Source organism: Podarcis cretensis, assembly GCF_951804945.1.
Source record: "Podarcis cretensis genome assembly, chromosome: 10".
NCBI classification, from domain to species: domain Eukaryota; kingdom Metazoa; phylum Chordata; class Lepidosauria; order Squamata; family Lacertidae; genus Podarcis; species Podarcis cretensis.
The window spans coordinates 28,187,917-28,209,693 of record NC_137179.1 but is presented as its reverse complement, the minus strand read 5'-3'; the positions used below and the strand labels follow the sequence as shown (position 1 = coordinate 28,209,693).

At 42.7% G+C, this 21,777-nt stretch overlaps 1 protein-coding gene across 23 annotated transcripts in view; it reads left to right on the top strand.

The window, feature by feature from the left end:
- Positions 1 to 21,777, top strand: part of RBFOX2 (RNA binding fox-1 homolog 2) — a gene marked incomplete at its 5' end in the record, with an annotated part of 178,542 nt that overhangs the window by 94,045 nt on the left and 62,720 nt on the right. For all 23 annotated transcript variants that reach the window (XR_013842800.1, XR_013842801.1, XR_013842802.1 and 20 more), the window contains one exon: positions 12,707 to 12,931. Coding sequence is in view for 20 of the 23 variants with exons in the window: in XM_079992849.1 (XP_079848975.1) it covers positions 12,707 to 12,931 (225 nt within the window). The remainder of the gene's footprint in view (positions 1 to 12,706; positions 12,932 to 21,777) is intronic.

Sequence of the window (21,777 nt, the reverse complement as noted above, 5' to 3'; positions counted from 1 at the left end):
TCTGTTAAGACCCCCATCTTAGTACCTCTGTCGGCTAACAGATAATCTTGTTTCCAAACCTGTATCCTGCGGTGTGTTGACTCACTAAGCTAGCCTATGAGCTCTAGCACTTGCTGTCTTGGCAGCAGTTAGTGGAGTGGCAAGATTCAAGGAGCAAGGTGAAGTATCAACAGAGGTTGGCTGAAGCTAGTCCCATGGCTAATCAGACAAAAAATGCAAACCCCATTCTCAGCTGAAATCTCTTCTAGGATTTCAGACTTTATCATGAAGCTAATTATGCCTTATTTTGTATTTAGTTGGGTCTCTTGGGTCTGGCTAGAGTGCGTAGTGGCGTATATCCCAAGCCTTTGCCTGCTATCACCACGTTTAAGACCAACTGTGTACAGTGGTACCTTGGTTGTCAAATGGCTTGGCTCCAGAACAAATTGGCTCCCCAATGCCGCAAACCCAGAAGTAAGTGTTCCAGTTTGCGAACGTTTTTTAGAAGCCAAATGTCCAACGTGGCTTCCCCAGCTTCTGATTGAGTGTAGAAAGCTCCTGTAGCCAACTGGAAGCCACACCTTGGTTTTCGAATGGTTCCAGGAGTTGAACAGACTCCCAGAATGGATTAAGTTCAACAACCAAGGTACCACTGTATAGGAATCCCCACTGTGTTCACAGCAGGAAGGGCTTGGGTTCAACACTATAAAATCATTGTGGTCAGTAGAGCCTCCCAGAATCAAGCACTGTCATAGTAGACACTCGGAGAAGTAGACTGCAGCTAGATCAGCTGCTGACTAAAGAGATTTATCATAATGTTAAAACAGGATTAGAATGTTCTAATCCCGGTTTAGCCATGAAAACCTACTGAGATGCTGTGACTTATCATGCAGATGGACTAAGAAGTGCATCAGATTGCAAACATAAATTGTTTGAATTTATGGTGGTTTCTAAAGTGAAGGCTGGTGTGTTGAAGAAGCTATCACAGATGGTCTTTTGGATTCAGGAAACAGGAGTGTGTGTCAATTCACCTAAGTCTTTTGAGGTTGAGGCTATGCCTAGATTGTGTTCTTGATTGTACAGGATCTTTCACAGTGATGTAGGTTTTGGATACATCAGCCTCGGTTTCCAGGGTATCTATATTCCAAGGAGTGTGATGCTGTTTATCTGGAAGAAGTCATTTGTATCTTTTGCTGCTTTTGAAAAGAGGCTGTTGAGGATAGCTGTGGGGCTTCGTATAGAGGTCGTTCTCAGGCGAAGTTACATTATCATTGCAGCAGAGCTGGAAACTGTGACAGAATTGCCAGATAAGCTCAGTGACCCTTACAAGTAAGCATTAAACCACTTTAAATATGCATCCATGTTGAGAGTTTGTACAAGTTTAACAGAATGAATTGTTACCAATGCAGTTGAACTAAAGTTTTTTCCTTGTGCAGAAACAGGACTGAGGGAAAGACCTCAATAACTTCTGTTGGGATTATCTTCTCTGGAAGTTTTCAAGGCCTTTCAGCTGCCATTAACTAAGTAGTATAAGTACAGGCCAGTATATTTCCCCCAAATAGATATTTGATGCTGATTTTGTGTTTCTCTGACAATGTACAGTATTTGCAAAACTGTGTAACCTTGAACTAGCCATACTTTTAAGGGGTACAACATCAGAAAACTGAAAGGAAGGTATAGTGTAATAAAAATCCACTAAGTTAATGGGCATGACTGAGTAGTTGAATACCACCTATACTGTTTTAGAGTAAGCCCACAATTTACACACGTTTAACTTGTGTGCATCCAGCCTTGTATGTGTGGCAAAAAAAAGGGGGGGGAGGGGTTCTGAGGAAAATGACCTTGGCAAACCACCTGCCATTGAACCCAGAGCATAGCCCCACATAAGTTGCAAGCTTACTGTACTCATTCCCTCAAAAGATGAATACGAGGGTGTCCAAAAAGCTGCTTTCCCAGCTGGTGGTGGAAGAAATTGCAAAGGATATTAAGAAAACAGGTAGAATGTGAGACAGATTTGGAAGCTAAGTTTTGTTTGTTCGCTTAAAATAGTTATTAACCACCCTTCATCAGATGATTCTAGGGTGGGGTGTGTGTGTGTGTGCGTGTGTGTGTGTGCGTGTGTGTGTGTGTGTGTGTGTATATATATATATATATATATATATATATATATGTTGGTCTTTTTACATTCTGGCACTTAATTTATTTTGCCCCTTTTGGTTTTTATGGTGTTTGCATTTGTGCTTACATTAAGACTGTTTTTGGTATGTAGAGGGTTTGGATTTTAGTTTAAAAATATAAAAACAAACAAACAGTTGAATTGTGTGTTTTATTCTAAAAGTAGGTGTGTAAACTGCCCAGCGGACTTAGTATATCAGCAGTATAGAAATCTTACTACTGCAACTGCTCACATAGTATATGCATACAACAGTATCAAACTCTATAATAAACAATAGGATAAAAGGCTGGTTAAAAGCTTAATACCAGGGAGCAGGGAAGGCAGTTCCAAATAAGACATCACCAGAATGCCTGGACAAATGGAAATGTCTTATTCCAAAGTCAGGATACTACCACCAAAAAGGTGCTGACCCTTCTGACTACATAACAGAGCTCCATTAAAGGCGGTGCATAGACAAGGGCATCTACAAAAGATCTCCATATCAGAGCAGGCTGGCATGGGAAGAAGTGTTCCTTTATGTATATGGGTCCCAAGGCTTTTAGGGTTTTAAAGTACAGTAAATTTGTGTTTGGAAGCAAATAGGCACCCAATTTAATTATTTCATAATAGATGTAATATGAACAGCACTCACTGACAAAGTGTTAAAGCTTCTGTCTGAGTCATTTCACCATATATAAAGTATGACACTAATCCAGGTGGTAACTAGAGCTTGCTTCACTGTAGCAAGACTGTCCCTGTCCAAGAGTGGGTTGACCAACTAAATCTGGTAAAAGATGCATTGACCTACCAAGGCCACTTGGGCTTCAAGTGACAATGCTGGATCAAGAAGTACAGGCAGTGATCATTTTTCATGTGTTTGATTGGCATGTGACCGCTGATGCGCACAGTTTTTGACCCTGGGTGGGCTTATGTGCACTTCACCAATGTGCACAATGAGCTGGAATGCAACCCTTGTGCAAATGAGGAGTTGCCTGTATTTCTGAACTGCATGCCTCTTCCATGGTGTGTGTATGTGTGTGTGTTTTGTTATTGGAGAGCAATTACAGTCTCCACCTATCATCCCTTCCATTGCCCCTCTATGACAAAGATATGTGGTATTGTTTCCAGGGAAGGAGAGTGATTGCCTTGGGGTAGTTTAGCTCCTATTATCCCTTCTGCTTTGTGCTGCATTTTTGTTGTGCTGGGACTGATGCATATGCCTCTGCATATGCAGCCTCCAGCAACAGTAACATGGGAATGAAAGCTTTAGAAACTGAAGACTCCAAGAGGAGTGAGGCTTTACATAAAATGTGCTACGTTGCACTTGCATACCTTTCCCCCAAAAGGGAAACGGAGTAATGTCTGTCTGTAGAGCCTAGGCCCACATCTTTTTTTCAAGCTCAGCAGCCCTTTCCAAGACATCCAACATTCACCAATTAATTCCATATGCTTATCTTCCCCCCTCTTTCCCATTCCGTCCTTTCCCCACCTCCTGTTTTAACTGGCTGCTGATTCTTAAGATTTCTGCCCAATCCTTGATTTTTACTTGGAGTTGCTCTCTGTAAAAATAGGAAGGACAGGAGGACAGTCTATACTGGTTCTAGCAACATGAAGAGATATAAATTATTATTTGATATATATGAAATTTAACAGATGCACTGAGTACTAAGGGGCTCTTTGTTCCTTACACCAAAAAGATAACACCAGAGCCTAGGTTAAAAGAATCATATGAGACTTCCAGTAGTGTCTTAGTGACCAAGTTCTAAATAATCTGTTGACCCTCTATCAGGAATTATCTTTCCCATTAATTCTGTTAAATCTATCATAGCATTTGTATATCTAATCATGTTTTGGAGATGCTGGTCCATACCAGATGTTGACTAGAAGCTCTGTGATCATTGAATGATTTTTGGATTCATTAATTGATTGATTATTGCATTTATTCCTTATCTTTCCTTCAAGGAGTTCAAGGTGCTCAAGGTTCATCCCCTCCCCATTTTATCTTCACAACAACCCTGTAAGAAAGTTTAGGCTGAGAGATGATGACTGGCCCAAGGACAGCCAGCGCACACCATGGCAGAGTGAGGATTTGAATCCTGGTTTCCTGGGTCTTAGTCCAACACTCTAACCCTACACCACCCTGGCTCTTTTTATAAAGAACCACAACTTGCCTCTTTCTGTACACAATCCCTCATGTTATCATCTTTTGTTTTCCCATTCTTGCTTTGTGGCTATGATTTCTGTTGGGACTTTGTTTTTTGTCCTGTGCTTGAAGATTAGCAATACACCAGAACTATGAAAATGCCAGATTCCTAAAAATAATTTGTATGAAGTAAGGGTTTGTCCAGTTAAGTTGTATAATCGAGTTGTGGTTGACCCTGACTTATTATTTGGATAGGTTATAACCCCCTAGAACAGGCTGTAGTACTGACACACATTCATCCAGGAACAAACTCTTCCTTCTCTGTAAACATTTGGGGACAGGGACCCTGCTGCTTCTGTGTTCTGCACAGTTTATTGTACACTGTTGAAGCTAAATGAGTAATAGTGACTTCAACCAAGCGGTAGATGCTTTGCATTGGCAAATACCAGAAAAACTTTTCAAGGTTCGGTCATGGTTCCAAGGAGCCCCCTTGTATGGAGAGTCAGTGTACTTCAATAAGTACATGAGTTCATGGAATCTTTCTGTATAAATGTTGGGGATAATGGCAAAATATTCCTCTTTGTTCTTACTGTATCTGGTTAGTATTATTGCTGGATTACAGTGAAGAGTGCTTCCAGCTACCTATTATTTGACGTGATTAGTAGTTCTTTGGTGACTGGCATGTAGACATGCTAGCATGCCAGACGTGTGAAAGTTGTACATTAAGTGCCACCCTGGGCTCCTTTGGGAGGAAGGGCAGGCTATAAATTTAATAAGTAAAGTGCCTCAATCTCAATATTTGTTACTGCTAGTTCTGGCAGGATCAGTATGAAGGTAGTTGGCGGGCAAAAAACAGCCATGGCACAGAACAAAAAATGATAGTTACGAACTTCCATGACAACAGGTACCTCTTTTGTGCTGAGAAGCCTTACTGAGGAAAACTGCGTTTCATCCCACAAAACAAATTTTCTCTTGAATTTTACCCGTATGTTTAGACTTTTAATTCCCTAGAGGTTTTTTTAGCAAAATGAACAGAAACAAATATACAACAGTTGGTTGTGCTTCATGGTGATGATTATGAGTTGGTAGACAAACCTTGTGTATGATGCAGGAGGGGGAAACTGAGCGCGCTGGAAACAGAAGGTTGGTTCAGAGAGATGGCATCCATCAAGGGCAGGGCAGCTTCTCAAGCCAGGCTATTCCAAAACTAGCTCATGTACCTTTGATGCTGAAGACACTTCCATATTTATAGACCTGTGGGTTAGTATCTGGAACCATTCAAGACTTCAAAATGCGTGGGGCCCAATGTCGTTAAGGTAGAAGGCCTGAATTGGGACTGAATAGTTAATAGGTTGGGGCTCTTTTGAGGGAGGGAGTTTGTTTCAAACCCACAGCTTTATTTATTTGTATTTGCTCTGATTTACCTTCTATTCCAATGACTGTTGGTGAATTACAGCAACTGCAGAGCAGCACAACTTCCCCCCTAAAAACATAACACTTTCCAAACATTTTAAAGTAAGACTCATTTTTAAAGTATGACTCATGGCCAGTGAATTAGTTTAAAGGAGCTACCTTTAAGCATACGTGAGCGCTGGAGATACTGATGAGAAGAGAAGGTTATTGAATTGCCATTTTCCATCCTGACATGTGATCAGGTGGTGATAAGACTTCACATGTGCAGTAACTGAATGCTAGAGCCTCGTGGCCATTGAATTAGGTCATGCATTTCTTGAGGTGGGACAGAGTTGATTGCAACTTTTGTTTGTCAGGCGACAGATTGAACACAAAATTCCAATCAGAAAAACAGAACAAACTGCAACATTATCAACTGTGCACAGAGCAAATAAGAGTACATTTCTGCATTTCCCCCACATTTATTCCTTTTAAGAGACGTTGATTTTGTGATCACCAAATTTGATTTCTGAGCAGAAACCTGATGCAAACCTGTATATTTTTGTGTCGCTAGTATTTCGGGGGTAGAGGCAACCTGGTGTAGCTGAAGCAGAAATGACTCGGATGCATTTATTTGGACAGCTTCTCCTTCTTTCCAGTCTGTACTGCTGATACTATAACTGCAATATTTCAAATATTCATAGATACCTTACTTACGGTTCTGTTAACTAAGAAGTCAAAGGTAAGGGAAGAATAATAACTGATTGGATTAAACATTGACTTGAGTGATGCCCAACTGCCAAGATTCCACTTACATCATTATAGGCAGCATCAAAACTTTGTGAAGACTTGCACTGTTGCTTTATTGTTAGTTTACTACTGGAATTATACTGCAAAGTGCTTCTACCATGGTTTGAGGAGTTCAGGATTTTCCTTTAAAGACAAAATCCTAGTATATATGGCACATGGTTCCACCCCCCTCCCACTTGAGAAGATTGGATAAAACAAGGCAAAACTAAAATCCTAATTCAAATGATGGAAAGTATCTAACCATTTTAGTAATAGTTCTGCTTTAGTAGCACAGCAGTTAGCCAGCACTTTGCTGATGTGTAGGCAGAATGAAGACAAGTCAAACAAGATTGTCCATAGTAGAGATAAGTTGTTGGGGAAGGATAGTACGAACTGAAGAACTGAAAGAGAGAAATAGCCCATCTTAAGAATGCATCCTAACTTTCCATGTGCACATCTGGCTTACCTAGTAATCGCTAGTCAAATTTCCTTCTCTCCAAAAGAATAAAAACATAGCACCACCACTGTTGTTGCACGGACGGAGAGCAGAGCAGCACAGAGGAAGTGTGCCAGGCTCCATTCCAAAAGCTACGCTAATTGCACATTCTTAACAACGTCATGTTACATTTTGTGCATTAACTTCGACTATAGCTGCAAACCTTGATTTGTTGGGAGTGAGGTCCCCCATACATTCTCAGTGCTGCTTTGGTGTAGGAAAAAAAAAAATCAGGTTTTTAGCAGAAATTGGCTGTAGAAAGAAATAGAAGAAGAAGAAGAGTTTGGATTTGATATCCCGCCTTTCACTCCCTTTAAGGAGTCTCAAAGCGGCTAACATTCTCCTTTCCCTTCCTCCCCCACAACAAACACTCTGTGAGGTGAGTGGGGCTGAGAGACTTCAGACAAGTGTGACTAGCCCAAGGTCACCCAGCAGCTGCATGTGGAGGAGCGGAGACGCAAACCCGGTTCCCCAGATTACGAGACTACCGCTCTTAATCACTACACCACACTGGCTCTCATACTGTGCAAGAAAGAAATAGAGTGTAAGGGCTTGTCCAGACTTGTGCTTGTTCCACTGCTTTCCTCTGGGAAAATCTGATATTTACCACTGAATCGGAGCAAACATCAATTTGGTTTTCTGGGACTGATGTTTGTTCCAGTTCAGTGCTAAAGAGCAGGTTTTCCTGGGGAAAGGAGTGGGGAAAATGGAAAATTTTAGGCATCGCAAAACTGCTTGGTCCCGTACTTTCTAGGCACAGGACAGCTGGAAGTGTAGATGACACCTAAGTGTAGTTGCAGACTGGTTAGAACAATCAAAACAATAAATAAACTATTTCCTTTACATTTTTTACTTAGAGTAAGATCACATTAATAGTAATAATAATTTTATTATTTATACCCCGCCCATCTGGCTGGGTTTCCCCAGCCACTCTGGACGGCTCCCAACAGAGGACTAAAAACAGAATAAAACTTTGAACATTAAACAATTCCCTAAACAGGGCTCCCTTCAGGTGTCTTCTAAAATTCAGATAGTTGTTTATTTCCTTGGCATCTGATGGGAGGGTGCCACTACCAAGAAGGCCCTCTGCATGGTTCCCTATACCCTCACTTCTCACAGTGAGGGAACCACCAGAAGGCCCTCAGAGCTGTAGCTCAGGCTGAACATTGGGGGTGGAGACACTCCTTCAGGTATATTGAGCCGAGGACATTTAGGGCTTTAAAGGTCAACACCAACACTTTGAATTGTGCTCAGAAACGTACTGGGAGCCAATGTAGGTCAGGATTTTCCTCATAATTTTAAGCAAGGTGAAAGTGCTATGGAATGTATACTCCGTTGAAAATTGAAAGGTTTTTTTTGTTCCTTATTTTATTACTTTGAATGGAATATTGAGAGCACCATTACACTGTATGTATGCATTTGATGTGTGAGAGAAAGTATATAAATCTAATCGATCCACCAGCTATGTCTCAACATTTAGTTATTAGTTTTTTAGTTCAAATTGTAGAACAGTTGTGAGAAACCTGTGCCTCCCACTTCAGATATTGCTAGACATCATTTCCCATCATTCCTAACCATTGACCATGCTAGCTGAGGCTGGTGGGAGTGGCAGTTCAGCATCAGCTAGAGGACCACAGATTTCCCACTCCTGCAGTGTGAACAAAAGGAAGTTGGGGAGGGAAACCTGTTTCATATATAAGCTAGAAGATACCACTGAGACTGGCAGCTGGAAAACAATTAATTATATTGGTGGCTTAGAAATGCAGAAGCAGCACTTTATGTGAAGGTAGAAAACATGGTGTTTTTGTCCTGTAGGGATTCAGTAAATAAAACTGGTCGTCATTGTGTAGGCTGTCTGTATGCCTTCTGTGCGCTGCTATCATTGAATGCCCTTCTCCTTCTCCCTGCTACAGGCATGCATGATCACATGACTCCCAGGGGACACTGGCCAGATATGCTAGTGTCAGAACAAATTTGGAATTCAGCCAGTATCTGAATGACCTGGCGTTAGCTAGATGTATTCTGAATTTAACATAGCTTCATTTTGCCTAAAATGAGAGTTGCAGGCAATTTGATAATGCACAGAGAACGTTTCCTTAGTTCGTTTCAAGCCCTCTCCTGCTTCTGCATGTGTTCTTCTGCAATACTATTTTGTACAGTGGTTCCCTTTGGAGAAAACCAACAGTGATCCTCCGTGCTATGCTAAAGCACAATTTCCCTGTCTCTGGGTTATGTTTCTCAGTGTTGCAACAAGCTGCACTGCTTCAGATCTGTGAGTAGGCATATTATTTGCATCTACACTGAGGATGCTTTATACAGCCTGCTGTATTTTTCATAGTAGGTGTACGGATATGTATTTTCTAATATATGAAGGGCATTGCAAGTATGCAGTGAAGGAACAGATACGTCGGTTTCCTCGTCTCTTTTTCCTGCAAAATAGAAAACAATCTTGTTGTCTTTCATATGGTACAAACTACATGTTTGTTTTCCAACCCTGAAATTGATCTTTTTGTTGGGGAAAAGTAACTTATAAAGCAGTTCTGCAAATACAGTACAACCTTATCTCTCTAGGTTGCCAGAGGGAGGAATGTGAAAAATATCTGAGTAAACAGAGTGCAGTATAACTAAGGGCTAATGTGTGTTGCGGGAAGGGGTGGGGATCTTATGATGCAGCCTTTTTGGCATGGTTCCCCCTGGACTCCTTGCTTCTGGAAAACTAGCATGTTCATTAGAATAGCTGTAGTCCCCCTCTTTTTTCCTTTTATTGTGGAGAACTATTCAGACTGAAAGTCCTCTGCCACGTTGCTTGGTGACACAGTTCCAGAAGGGCTATACCATATGATGATAATTTAAAAAATCATCATCATATGGTATTACTGTTATTATTATATAGAATTGTAGAGTTGGCCATCTAGTCCAACCCTGCAATGTAGGAATCACAGCTAAAGAATCCATGACAAATCAGCAAACTATCGTATATCCTATTCTGTGTTGGTTTCAGCCAATTTTACCAGCATGGGAGTCGACATGTTTGCTTGTATCTTTCATGTGTGGCATTTTCTATGGTCCTCTCCGGCCGGGGAGGATGTGGTACAAATAAAATTATATTGGACAGCTACTGCAGGTTTGCGGGGCCAAGCTACTTCTTGCTAATCATGAGCGAAAGGAATAATAATGCCTAAGCTGAAGTTTGCTTTTCCTTAGTTCCATAGGTGGCTGACGGTGCAATCCTACACATTTCTACTCAAAAGTTCCACTGAATTCAGTGGTCTGGCTCCTAAGTAAGTGGGTACAGGACTGCAGTTGGAGGCTTTTCTATTTCCTGACCATTATGTAGCTATCAGGGCCAGTGGATTTTTGCTATGGTCCATGGATTGGAGAGATGAGGCCTGCCTCTGATGTGGGGCAAAGGCAAGATATGTCCTTGATTTTCTGCAAGGAGTTTTGTTCTCCTTTGGCAAATGTTGACCCCAGTCTTATTTTTGGGTAAACTGATCCAATTTAAAAGTCTCTGTTCCAGAGATTTTTTGTCTTTCTATGTGGTTCAGATCTAAGGTAGAAGGATTTTAACTAACTGTCTAATCTGAATTTAAACCTTAACATCCTTTTTATGTTCTCTGTGCAGCAGAGTCATTGTAAATGACTTGTGCTAGGGCGGGAGCCTTTTAGAGTTGTCTCCTCACAACTTAGCATTAAATTCTGAAGAATACCTTGTGCATTCTCCTGATTTCAGTATGCGGACTCTAAGAAAACCTCTTTTTGTTCAAGAGTGCATGTTGGGTGATGGAAATCATGTGCTTGAGAAAGCTTCATCATCATTCTAAAGTGCTAGAACTCGGCTGATGTTCTCTGGGTGGCTTTTAGCGTATCTGTTTAATAGCTGTCAAACATCTAATACATCTGAAGCAGCATTTGTAGGAAAGTGCTACTAGAAGCCCAGTGCACTGGCATGGCAATCTCTGTGGGTTACCACAAATTGGGATGAATATAATTAATGCATTGTTTGAAAGTAGTGATGCTTATGATTAGGGGAGAGTGTTCTCAACGCTGCTGTTCATACCTTCCTCTCTTGGAAAAGCAGGCAAGGAGTGCCATTACAGTAAACTGGCACTGTGATTATGTGTTTGATTTCCATTTGGCATCTTCAAAGCCTTTATTTCTAAAATGTGTTCTGCTGTCTAGTCCAAAGGTTATATAGCTTGACAATAAAGCACAATTGATCCATGCAAAAGGTTCAGTAGCAGTTATGTATCTCCAAGGAGGAGGGGAAAACTGTTTTGACCTGCAATCGCTCTCCCAGGTGTGAGGTGTGGGCTACCCATGACCCTCTAAGTGTTTCTGGACTTCAGCTTCCATCATTCCTGACCACTAGCTATACTGGGTGGGAATGATGGGACTTGGAGCCCAAGAACATCTCTACCCAAAGGCCACAGGTTCAGCTCCCCTGCTGTAAATATTACTGAGTTAGATGGGCCCAAAGTCTCAATTTAAGGCAGCTTCTTATTTCCTAGTGTTTCTGAAGAACCCCAGAATTTTTTAAAAAGATAAAATATGCCAAAATGCAAAACGTAAAAAGGTAAAAATTAAACATGCGTGCACAGAATCATTACAGTTAAGCAGTAATCTAGTAAGACCAATACATTTTATAAAAACATGTAAAAATCTGCTAAAACCAAGCACTATCATATCAATTCAAATACCTACCTAACCTGAGGATTTTAAAAACGCTTTCTAAAGGTCAAGAGGGGTTCAGCCTTATGAGGCTTGACAGATAGAAGGTTCTACTGAGGCTCAGGCAGTTTTAAAAGGTTCGGTCAAATGTTAAGGTTTTGATTTGTTAGGACAGCAAAAACACTTCAATCATAAAAACAAAATGTTTTTGTTTTGTTTGACTGCTGCTGTGAAGATTTTTGTTGTGAAATAATGAAGTCAACTTAACTAATGTTATTATTATTATTTTAAAGTTTATCTTTGGGTGTCATTCTGAAACTCCGTTGTCAGCTTACACTAGCAAACTAAAACTAAAAATAATTACCATATTTTAAACAAATTAATATAGATGGTGAAATTTTGTTTTATTTCTACTAAACAGAAGATCACACTGCACTCTCTGGTTCCCCAACCAAACTGTTTGCAGGGTTAGGGGTAAGCAGCCATTACAACTGCCCTTGCCATTAAGGATGCCTTAATGAGTAGTAGTGAGTTGACTCAGATGGCAGGGCACTTGATGCAGCAAATAGGTGGAGGTGCTCCTTAAGTAACCTCGAAACAATCTACCTTGAACTACAGTGAAGGAGGGATGGTCTGTACTAGTAAGCAAAGAATGTATCAACTGATACCCATTCTAAAGTTTAATGAGATGTCGGGGTACAAATCTGCTCTAATATTCTGCAGTTTTATTCTCCTCTTTAAAAAAAACAAACACAGCAACAAGAACAAGCTTTGTTCTGGTGCCATGAGTAAGAACCCAGTATTTCAGTTTGATAGAATGCTTCTCTGCAGTTAATAGGATTGTGGGGGGTCTCTTGAGCTTGACAACTTGATCTTATCACTTATTGTTACACATTAAACATGCTAAAGAAAATGTGTGCAGATGGTTTCCAGGAGACAAGATTGCTTGCTTCTTTGGGGAGTATATGTTCTTGTTGTTGAGGAATGAAAGAGAACTTATCTGGACCCTTGAAAGACTGTTTGTTGAAAGAGCTCTTTTTAGGGATGGCGTATTAAATGCTGTTTTCTTTTTCACTCGCAGGGTAACCAGGAGCCGACAGCCACTCCTGACACGATGGTCCAGCCATTCACAACAATCCCATTCCCACCTCCCCCACAGAATGGGATCCCCACAGAGTATGGCGTACCCCACACTCAGGACTATGCAGGCCAGACCAGCGAGCACAATCTGACAATCTACGGGAGTACACAGGCGCACGGAGAACAGAACACGAACACAGCCACCACACAGAATGGATCTCTTACGGTATGCGTAGCAAGGCTGAGCAGTGCAGCGTTACTTATTTCAGATGAGAATGCCTAATCTCTCGCATTTGTATTTTTCCCAAACTACATAGATAGGACTCTTGTGGCAAAAACTAGACATTCAGTCCGGCCGGTGGGTTGGGGAGTACCTTTCCATTCCAAGCTTTATTTTTAATTTCTCCCTATTTCCCTGGCAAAAGCTGTGATGACCAAAGAAGAGAATTCCTCCCAGCATTGGAAAGAGAACTGAGAAGGGCAGGTGTTTGTTATTCATCTGAAATCAATCAATCAATCAATCAATCAATCAATCAATCCAGGCTAAATGAATTAAGAAGGTGACAGAAAAATCAAGCCAACTTGTTTTATTCTTAACTAGTTGACCTGTCCTCCAGTCCACTTGCATGTGGCTGATGGGCCCTCATAATGGGGTCTTTTCACACCCTGCGCCCCCTCTCTGTATGGATCACGTTCTCTTGCAATCTCTCCCTTTGTGCAGTTTGCAGAGGCAGGATTGAATGCAGATGGGTCTGATTGGCATCAGTGTGAAAGGTGCCTTTATAACCAGTGTGGCTTGGACATGATGGGATCACGATACCCAAGTTTCTAGGTTAACTTACCTGCAAATGTGGGTGTCCAAACCCTTATTGCACCTAATCTGATGCAGCTCAGTTCCTCTGTCAGTACTGCTTGTTTCTATTAAGTAGGATAAAGGGAAGGAGGAGGTGAGGAAGATCCAATCTTCACTCAAAGGGACACAAGGAGACCTGTAAGCTCCTCTGTGTTTTGGTCTAACTTTAAATGGATCTTTTAAAAGAATGGACCACTGGATTTGGTGAGCAGACCTGCCGATTGTGGCTGCCTTTGGTTGTTAAGAATAGGACCATTTTAGGGGGAATTTCTAGAATGGGGTGGGGGAAATGAATCAGAATAGTTTGTTCCTCTGAATGACATAATGTGGTGAAGATTTGAAGGCAGCACCATGATGGAATTGAGAAATGGTGTTGTAGACAAGACTCTCGGACTGCCACAAAGCCATTTACTTTGTTCCCTTTTTGACATAATTCTGTAGTCTCGAACTGGGCAATATGCCTGCGGATTATCTAAACGAAAAGCTTTATCCATCTGTTAAGCCACTTGTTAAGTCTTAACTTCCTAATAAAGAGCATTATGGTGGGAATCTTGGGTGCAAAGGATGGATTTAATCTTTTAATGCTTTCAGTTTTCTTGTAACGTAGCTTGCTAATAGCACACACATAGCTCCCAAGTAAGTCCTACATGAGTGCAGTGGCCTTGAATGGAAGGATATGATTGAAAATACCAGTTTGAGGTGTATAGAGATGCTTAGCATTAGGTAGCATTTTATCTTCGGTGAGCAGGTGGCATCATGGATCAGTACCTTAAAACATTGCTTAAAATAAAATAAAATTGCTTAAAATAAACAGTTGACTTGAAAAAGAAGGCATTTTGGCTCATAAGGTACTAAACTAACTTATTTAAACCTTGTTGGAAGCCAAATCCTGATGCACTTAAAGTAGGGTAAAGCGTTATTGGTTGCTATAACAAGTCCTGCCTAATGGTGTAGAGTCATACTATCTGCTCCCAAGCTTGAAAGTACAACACAGTCTTAGATCTTTTGCATGGAAATGCTTGATGTCTGCAGTGTGACAATGGAAGATATGAATCCTGCAAATGAAATGGGATCTCCTGTATGCCGGTTCTGAGCTGCCTCTATGCGTTTATGTTGATTTCATCTTTGTCCAGACGTTTATTTAATTTAATACAATGAAGCAGGGAATGAATAATGGGAGCGTTGACCTTAGTCACCAGCTGCTGCCAAGCCTCCTGTTCCTCTTCCATATTAGGAGGCAATCTCAGTGTACTGCATGAAAGAGCACTGCGTCTCATCAGCTAATTCAACTGCTTAGAGAACTGGTGAGAGTGAGGATAGGAGCCTGCACATGTCAAGTGGTGAGCTGAGGTGATCAGAATGACAACCTTTAAAAAAGATGACAGTTCTCTTTTGGTGAAGTAGTGAGAGTCAAGCTTGTGGGGAGTCCACAAAGACAAGAAAAATGCTGGTTGGAGCCATCACTGAGCAGGGTAAAATACTCCTCCACAATGGAACAATCATCCCCAAGGAGGTGTAGAATCTCACCCCCCCCCCACAGCATTGATAGTGCTGCTGTTTACAGCCTGTTTTGCACATTCTTTTGACCTATAAAACCTTAAACGGTTCAGGACTGCAATCATTAAAGGACTGCCACTCTCTATATGAAGCTACCTGGACCCTGTTACCATCATCTGAGGCCTTTCTTAATGGACCTCCTACATGGGAACGGGACTTTTCTGTGGTGGCTCCCTGTTTGTGGAATGCTCTTCCCAGGGAGACTCACCTAGTGCCTTCAGCCTGATGAGATCTCACCTACAAATTTTGCTGTAGGGGAGGGAGACCTCACAGAAAGTGAAGGCTCTGAGGGAGGCTTGTCTGAAATATCTCCATAAATTGTTAGGCTTTATTGTTTTGGCTCTTACATCTCATGGTTGTAATCAGTGCAATGTAGTGTGTGTAAACTGCACATGTGCAGGAAAGCTATTCGGGGGTGGGGTGTAGGTTTCCAGTTTTACCCTTTGGGATGATGGCATTGTTTCCTACCCTTTAGCCTAAGGCCTTGTCATGCTGACTGTTTTCCCTATGGCTGTTTTAAGCAACCCCAAATAGAGAAAGAGTATCACAAGAAAACTACACGTTAGGAAAACAGAATTTGCGCATCTCATTAATTCAGCCTGCATTCGTGTTGGTCTCTCTAGTAATGTTTGGACCCTTGGAATGGAAATTGGCATAGTCCCTGTATATCCTGTGACTGCTATACCTGGCACTGGGGGAAATCCTTCTTCTGGAAACACCATAACTGTTCCTTAGCTGCCTGCCAAATCATATTTATTGGAAAAACAATGGAGTAGGTGAGATATATGATGGATCGCCAAGTCTGTAGCCTCGTAACTGGTTGAATTTCTGCTTGGTTTTTGAGCCATGAGCCAATCAATCCCACTGGAAGGATCTTTTATATGCAGATCTAGGTTTCAGGCACAAGTAGTAGAGCAGATCTCAAAAAGAATATTATTGCAGCTTCCCTTGCTTCATATTTTTTATCACATGATGTAGGGTTGTGGCTTTCAGGTTTAATGCCTCTTCAGCAATCTTTGCTTTGGAATTGCTCTGCCAGGGACAAGTCAGCTTTAATTATTTTTAAGAATGTAGGACAATTTATCTCCATTGGTAGAAAAAACTTTGGATAACCACATCCTGAACTCTTTTGTGGTGCTAAAATGTTTTTGTCTTGTATCAGATCTGTCACAAGTTCTCCATTTTTAAAATGTTCCTTCAGTAGTTAAATATGTGCCTGGAATCTAAAGTCCCTAGGAGCGAGTTTTTAATTTCCCAGACATCTTTCCAGAGCAACACACTCTTGGCTCAAATTGTTTGACTCAAGATTCTGTGCCACGCAAATAGGCCTTAAAAACACTTCTCAGCCAAGATTATAGAGAACAATGAGCGGGCCAGCAGTTTCTGGAATTACCCACATATAACCTAAGTCATGAAGCTTCTTCAGTCCTAAAGCTGCCACTAAACAGGAGCAAGTCTTTCTCTAAAGCAGGGTGATCCAACACATGGGAGCCTTTGCTAAGTACCACGGATTTCCTGCCTCATTAGGAAAGCCAGTGCTTCAGGGGATGAGGTAGGCAGTCCGCTAGTGGGCTTTTGGCCAGGGCCAAGAGCAGAGGGTAATGTAGACGTGAAGCCTTTTCTCTCTTCCCCCAATCCATCAAAGTCCCCTGATTTGAGCTGCGGAGGGAGGTAAGGAAGTGGCTGGGGATCTGGTCAATTGTCACCTGCTCCATATCTCCAGGCCAGGCTTTGCCTGGGCTGTTCTCTGCAACTGGCATTTCCTTCCCAGCAGAGATTGGGATGCACTTAGGGAAATGAGGGCTGGCTAGCTGGTCCAGTGTGGTGTAAGAGCGGTAGACTCGTAATCTGGGGAACCGGGTTCGCGTCTCCGCTCCTCCACATGCAGCTTCTGGGTGTCCTTGGGCTAGTCACACTTCTTTGAAGTCTCTCAGCCCCACTCACCTCACAGAGTGTTTGTTGTGGGGGAGGAAGGGAAAGGAGAATGTTAGCCGTTTTGAGACTCCTTCGGATAGTGATAAAGCGGGATATCAAATCCAAACTTCTTCTTCTTCTTCCACCTTGGGGTTTGTGTGCCTTGGAGTTGGGATGAGGAGAGCAGGAGTGAAAGGACTGGGATTATTTTGGGATTAGCATGGCTCTGGAGCAGGCTGAGGAGGAGGCCGCAGGCAGGTTGCAAAATCGCCTCCACCACTACTGGTTCCTCCTCCTCTTTGGGGTCGCCATTGTACCTCTGGCTGGGGTGGCACGAGGAGTGTGGAGCTCGTCTGCCTTGTCCCTCGCTATCTATTGGGCTCTCCTTGGTGCATTAACCCTCTTGACCCAGATAATAGCAAAGTGAGGCCATAAAGTCTTGTCTCTTCCTGGGATCCTTGACAAAAGACTTAGAGAGGAAGACCTCAACACATCCTCAGAGGCACTCTTTATCATCTGTTTGTTTGTTTAACCAGTTATGAGTCTTATTTCAGACAGCCTCATATCCCATTCCCCTCATAATGGGGGAAAATATGATGAAGAGTCAAGAGAAGCAAGGCCTGGTGAGATCACATTCAATCCCAGTTCTCATCCCTGCCACCCTATCCCCACAGCCACTCTCCTGTATTGCTCAGACAACCTCTGGTGCGCTTCTGACTGAACAGTCTGAAAATGCACTCAGGCTTTGTCCCTGGACTTCGCATTGCCATTTCTGGTTTGCTCCTTATTTAGCATGTTTCCCTTTTCAATATTCTCAATTAGAAACTCTTCCAGTGTGGGGCATTGCCTGGATTATTCTTAATCCAGGCTATGGCTCCACTTTAAAAAACAGCCGGTTGTTTCTACCCTAACCGCCCCCCCCCCCGGGCCACAACTCCCTCCGACCCCAATTTATTCACTTTTGAGGTGAGGGGTGGGGAGTGTACTGCAGACTAACCCAAGACAACTCCACAGCAGGACTGTTTGGAGGATGTCTAGGGCAGTGTTTCCCAACCTTTTTTGGGCAAAGGCACACTTGTTTCATGAAAAAAATCTCGAGGCACACCACCATTAGAAAATGTTTAAAAAATTAACTCTGTGCCTATATTGACTATATATAAAGTAACTCTCTTTAATAGGAATCAAATAAACACAAAGAAAGTATTTTATAATTACTTTATTATGAAATAGTAAGTAAACAGAAATATGAAAAATTATAAAATACTTTATTCAGTGCGCCTTTTGTCCCTCTCCTCGAAATGCTCCAACTCAATGTTCCTCCGCGGGCTGGCCATTGGAGAGCCGTGTCGCCCACACCGCAGCCCAATACAATATGAACCCTCCCCTTGCAAGCGGCAACCCCTCCACACTCCCCACCTTAAGCCTCCACATGCGCCCTGCCCAAGGAGATGCCCGCCCGCGAGGGGATCCTTTACCTCAGCATCCCGCCAAAAAAAAAAAAAAAAGAGGGCGGGAGACTGCGGTCCCTCAGAGGCTGGGTGTTAGGAAGAAGCAGCCGCCTTCATCCAAGCAGGAGCAGCAGCAGCTGTAGCTGTAGTAGCGCCAAGCTGTGCCGGGGACTCCGTGCCAATGAGGGGAGGGAGGGGAGAGAGAGGAGAGGCAGCAGGTCGCCCTCTTAAGTCACGCGCGCGCAGGCACCACCACGCATCCCTCGCGCCCTCTCGCAGAGCCCCTGCTCAGCACCTCCCGCCTCGGGGACGCCCGTCATGAGCCGCTGAGAGGCCGCCAAGCCTCCAGGCTGCTCCCATTCAGCCTTAGGCGCGCGCCCGCCTCGGGAAAAGCGGTGCTGGGAGGCGGAGAGAGAGAGAGAGAGGACGCTGCTGGCCGCGTCCCACCCTCAGTCAGTCGGCTCGGAGCTACTGAGGAGAGGGAGGTGGGGACGACGGCGCGTCTGTTCCGCTCGGGGCCAGCGCGCCCCCGCCCCCCTCTCCAGAATCCCCAACTAAATACGATGCACTAAGGGAGGGGGGAGAACCCACCCACAAAGAGGACGCCTTTCTGCAGGGCGCCTAAGGCCTCTCGCCCCCCGACTCGCCCGCCTCCCTCCCACGGCACACCAGGCAACGTCTCGCGGCACACTAGTGTGCCGCGGAACACCGGTTGGGAAACACTGGTCTAGGGGAGGGTAGTCCAGCATTGTGCGCGCTTCTTCTTCACAGGCTATGTTTATTTAATGGCTTCACAAGAGGCTCCACTAGTTTGACTAGAAGCCTTCAAAAATATTAGTATTATTATTACTATTATTTGTACATTCCCAGCTTTTTTATTCTGTCAGGGACTCAATTCTACATATTTAATTAAACACGTTAATTGTGTATATTAAATAATATTAACCATATTGCGAACACTTTAATTTGCATTGTGGAATTTTAATTCCGTGTGCAGCCTGAGGATTCTGTGTCAAAGTACTCTTGCAGCCATCTTACTATTTATTAAATTAGTATACTTTGTATAACAACAACAACTTTTTATATGCCACACATCTGACTGGGTTGCTCCAGCAACTCTGGACTGCTCCCAACAAAAAATAGTAAAAATCCAATCCAACATCAAACACTAAACACTTCCCTGAACAGGGCTGTCCTCAGAAGTTTTTTTAAAATCACAGATCTCCTTGACATCTGACGGGAGGGCGTTCTACAGGTTGGGCGTGACTACCAAAAAGGCCCTCTGCCTGATTTCCTGTAACAGAAAGCCCTCAGAGCTGTATCCCAGTGTCTGGGTTGGATGATGAGGATGGAGGTACTTCTTCAGGTATACAAGGCCAAAGCCGTTTAGGGCTTTAAAGGTCAGCACCAACACTCTGAATTGTGCTTGGAAACTTACTGTGAGCCAACATAGTTCTTTTGGGACTGGCGTTATATGGTTATATGGTGGCTACTCCCAGCCATCAATCTAGCTGCCGCATTCTGGATTAGTTGTAGTTTTCAAGTCACCTGCAAAGGTAGCCCCACATAGAACACATTGCAGTAGTCCAAGTGGGATATAACTGGAGCAGGTACCACCCTGGTGAGACAATGTGCAGGCAGGTAGGGTCTCAGCTGGTGTACTAGATGGAGCTGGTGAACAGCTGCCCTGGACACAAAACTGACCTGTGTCTCCATTTACAGCTGTGAGTCCGGAATGACTCCCAGGCTGTGCACCTGGTCTTTTAGGGACACAGTTACCCCGTTCAGGACCAAGGAGTCCCCCATACCTGACCTCACCTCTAAAGTATCTATGCCCAATCTAAATGCCTGTATTTTTTGTCAGCAGTTGTATTTTCACTGTGCAGAGCTACATAGAGAGCAGGGTCTGGTAATTCAAGTCTCTGCTGAACATGTAGTTCTTTCCTCAGTTCAATTGTTGGCAAAGCTTCTATTTCTGAATTAGCTGTTGCATTTAATCCCAGTGTTTAATATCTGGTAACTGTTTATTATTTCCATCACAAGAGTACATAGTTACCATAGTATATTCTTCTTATATGTGCCTGTTAAGTTAATCATTCAATCACTGGACGAAGCTCTAGTTTCCCATCCAAAAAAACCTTCAATATGTTTGCATTCCCAGCAACTCTGTATCACTGGCCTACTAGTTAAATGTCATCTTGCAGCCAAGACAGAGACATTCATTATCCTCCTTTGACAATTGTCTGGGGACAAACAAGCTCAGAACCTATGTGGTTACTATTTTTAATATAAACAAATAAAGTGCCCCTGATCCCCTCTAATGTGTATTCCTTGTAATTCTGAATTAGTTTGTATACCATAAGATATTTTGATGACTATTCATATATTGGGAAATCCGAAGCACCCCACGGTGTGCTTAGCATGCAGCCTCGCCAGGATATTTTTCTGCACCATCTGGTCTAGGTATATAACCATCCATCACAAGTCTGTTTGTGAGAACCCCAAAAAATTGGAAGGGGGAAAGAAAGCACAAAATACAGGAGGATTTGTTAGTAGTGGGTTTTTTTCATTGGGGGGAGGGTCTTCCTTTGCCTTTCCCACATCATCATAGTAATTCAGAACATTAGATCAGTTTCTTATGATGAACACCACAGTCAAGAAGTTCCCAGACTTGTCTTCAAGGGAACTTACTGTGCTGAATTTAACATCAGAATAATTGCAAAAGACAGCAGTAGAATTCTTCACTCCAACCTCAACATTTTTAATTATATGTCTGTATGACATTAACAGAGACTTCTGAAATCTAGATTAATTCACATTAGTCAATGCTGGCTTATGCACAAATTCCCCCTCTCTTCCGTGGTCTGCTTTTAAGTATAGCATACTAAAATCTGTCAGTCTGATTTAATTGTGGTTTCTGCAGACCAGGATTGCCCCAAATTCTGGTTTGCAAATCCACCTGAAACCACGGTTTAACATCATGGTTTTCAAGTAGTCCTGGTTTTCACTAAGCCTTTTATTATTTTTAAAAATCTGATTCAGAAATCATGGTTGCAGCAAATCATGGAGACCAGGAGACAATGCAAGCTAGTGGTATGTTCCTGATTTGCAGACCATGATGTAAAGATTAGGTGTTGTCTCTGTTAAGAGGTTGACATGAGAGTAGAAATTCAGTAACTCGCAGTGGGAATCTTTCTACAGTATTCTCAACTTTCAGCCTATTCACATAGATATTCCCCCTCTTAATAATTTCTCTGCTGTCAGCTGTCCATGGCTGAAACTTCTCAATTAAGCTGATGC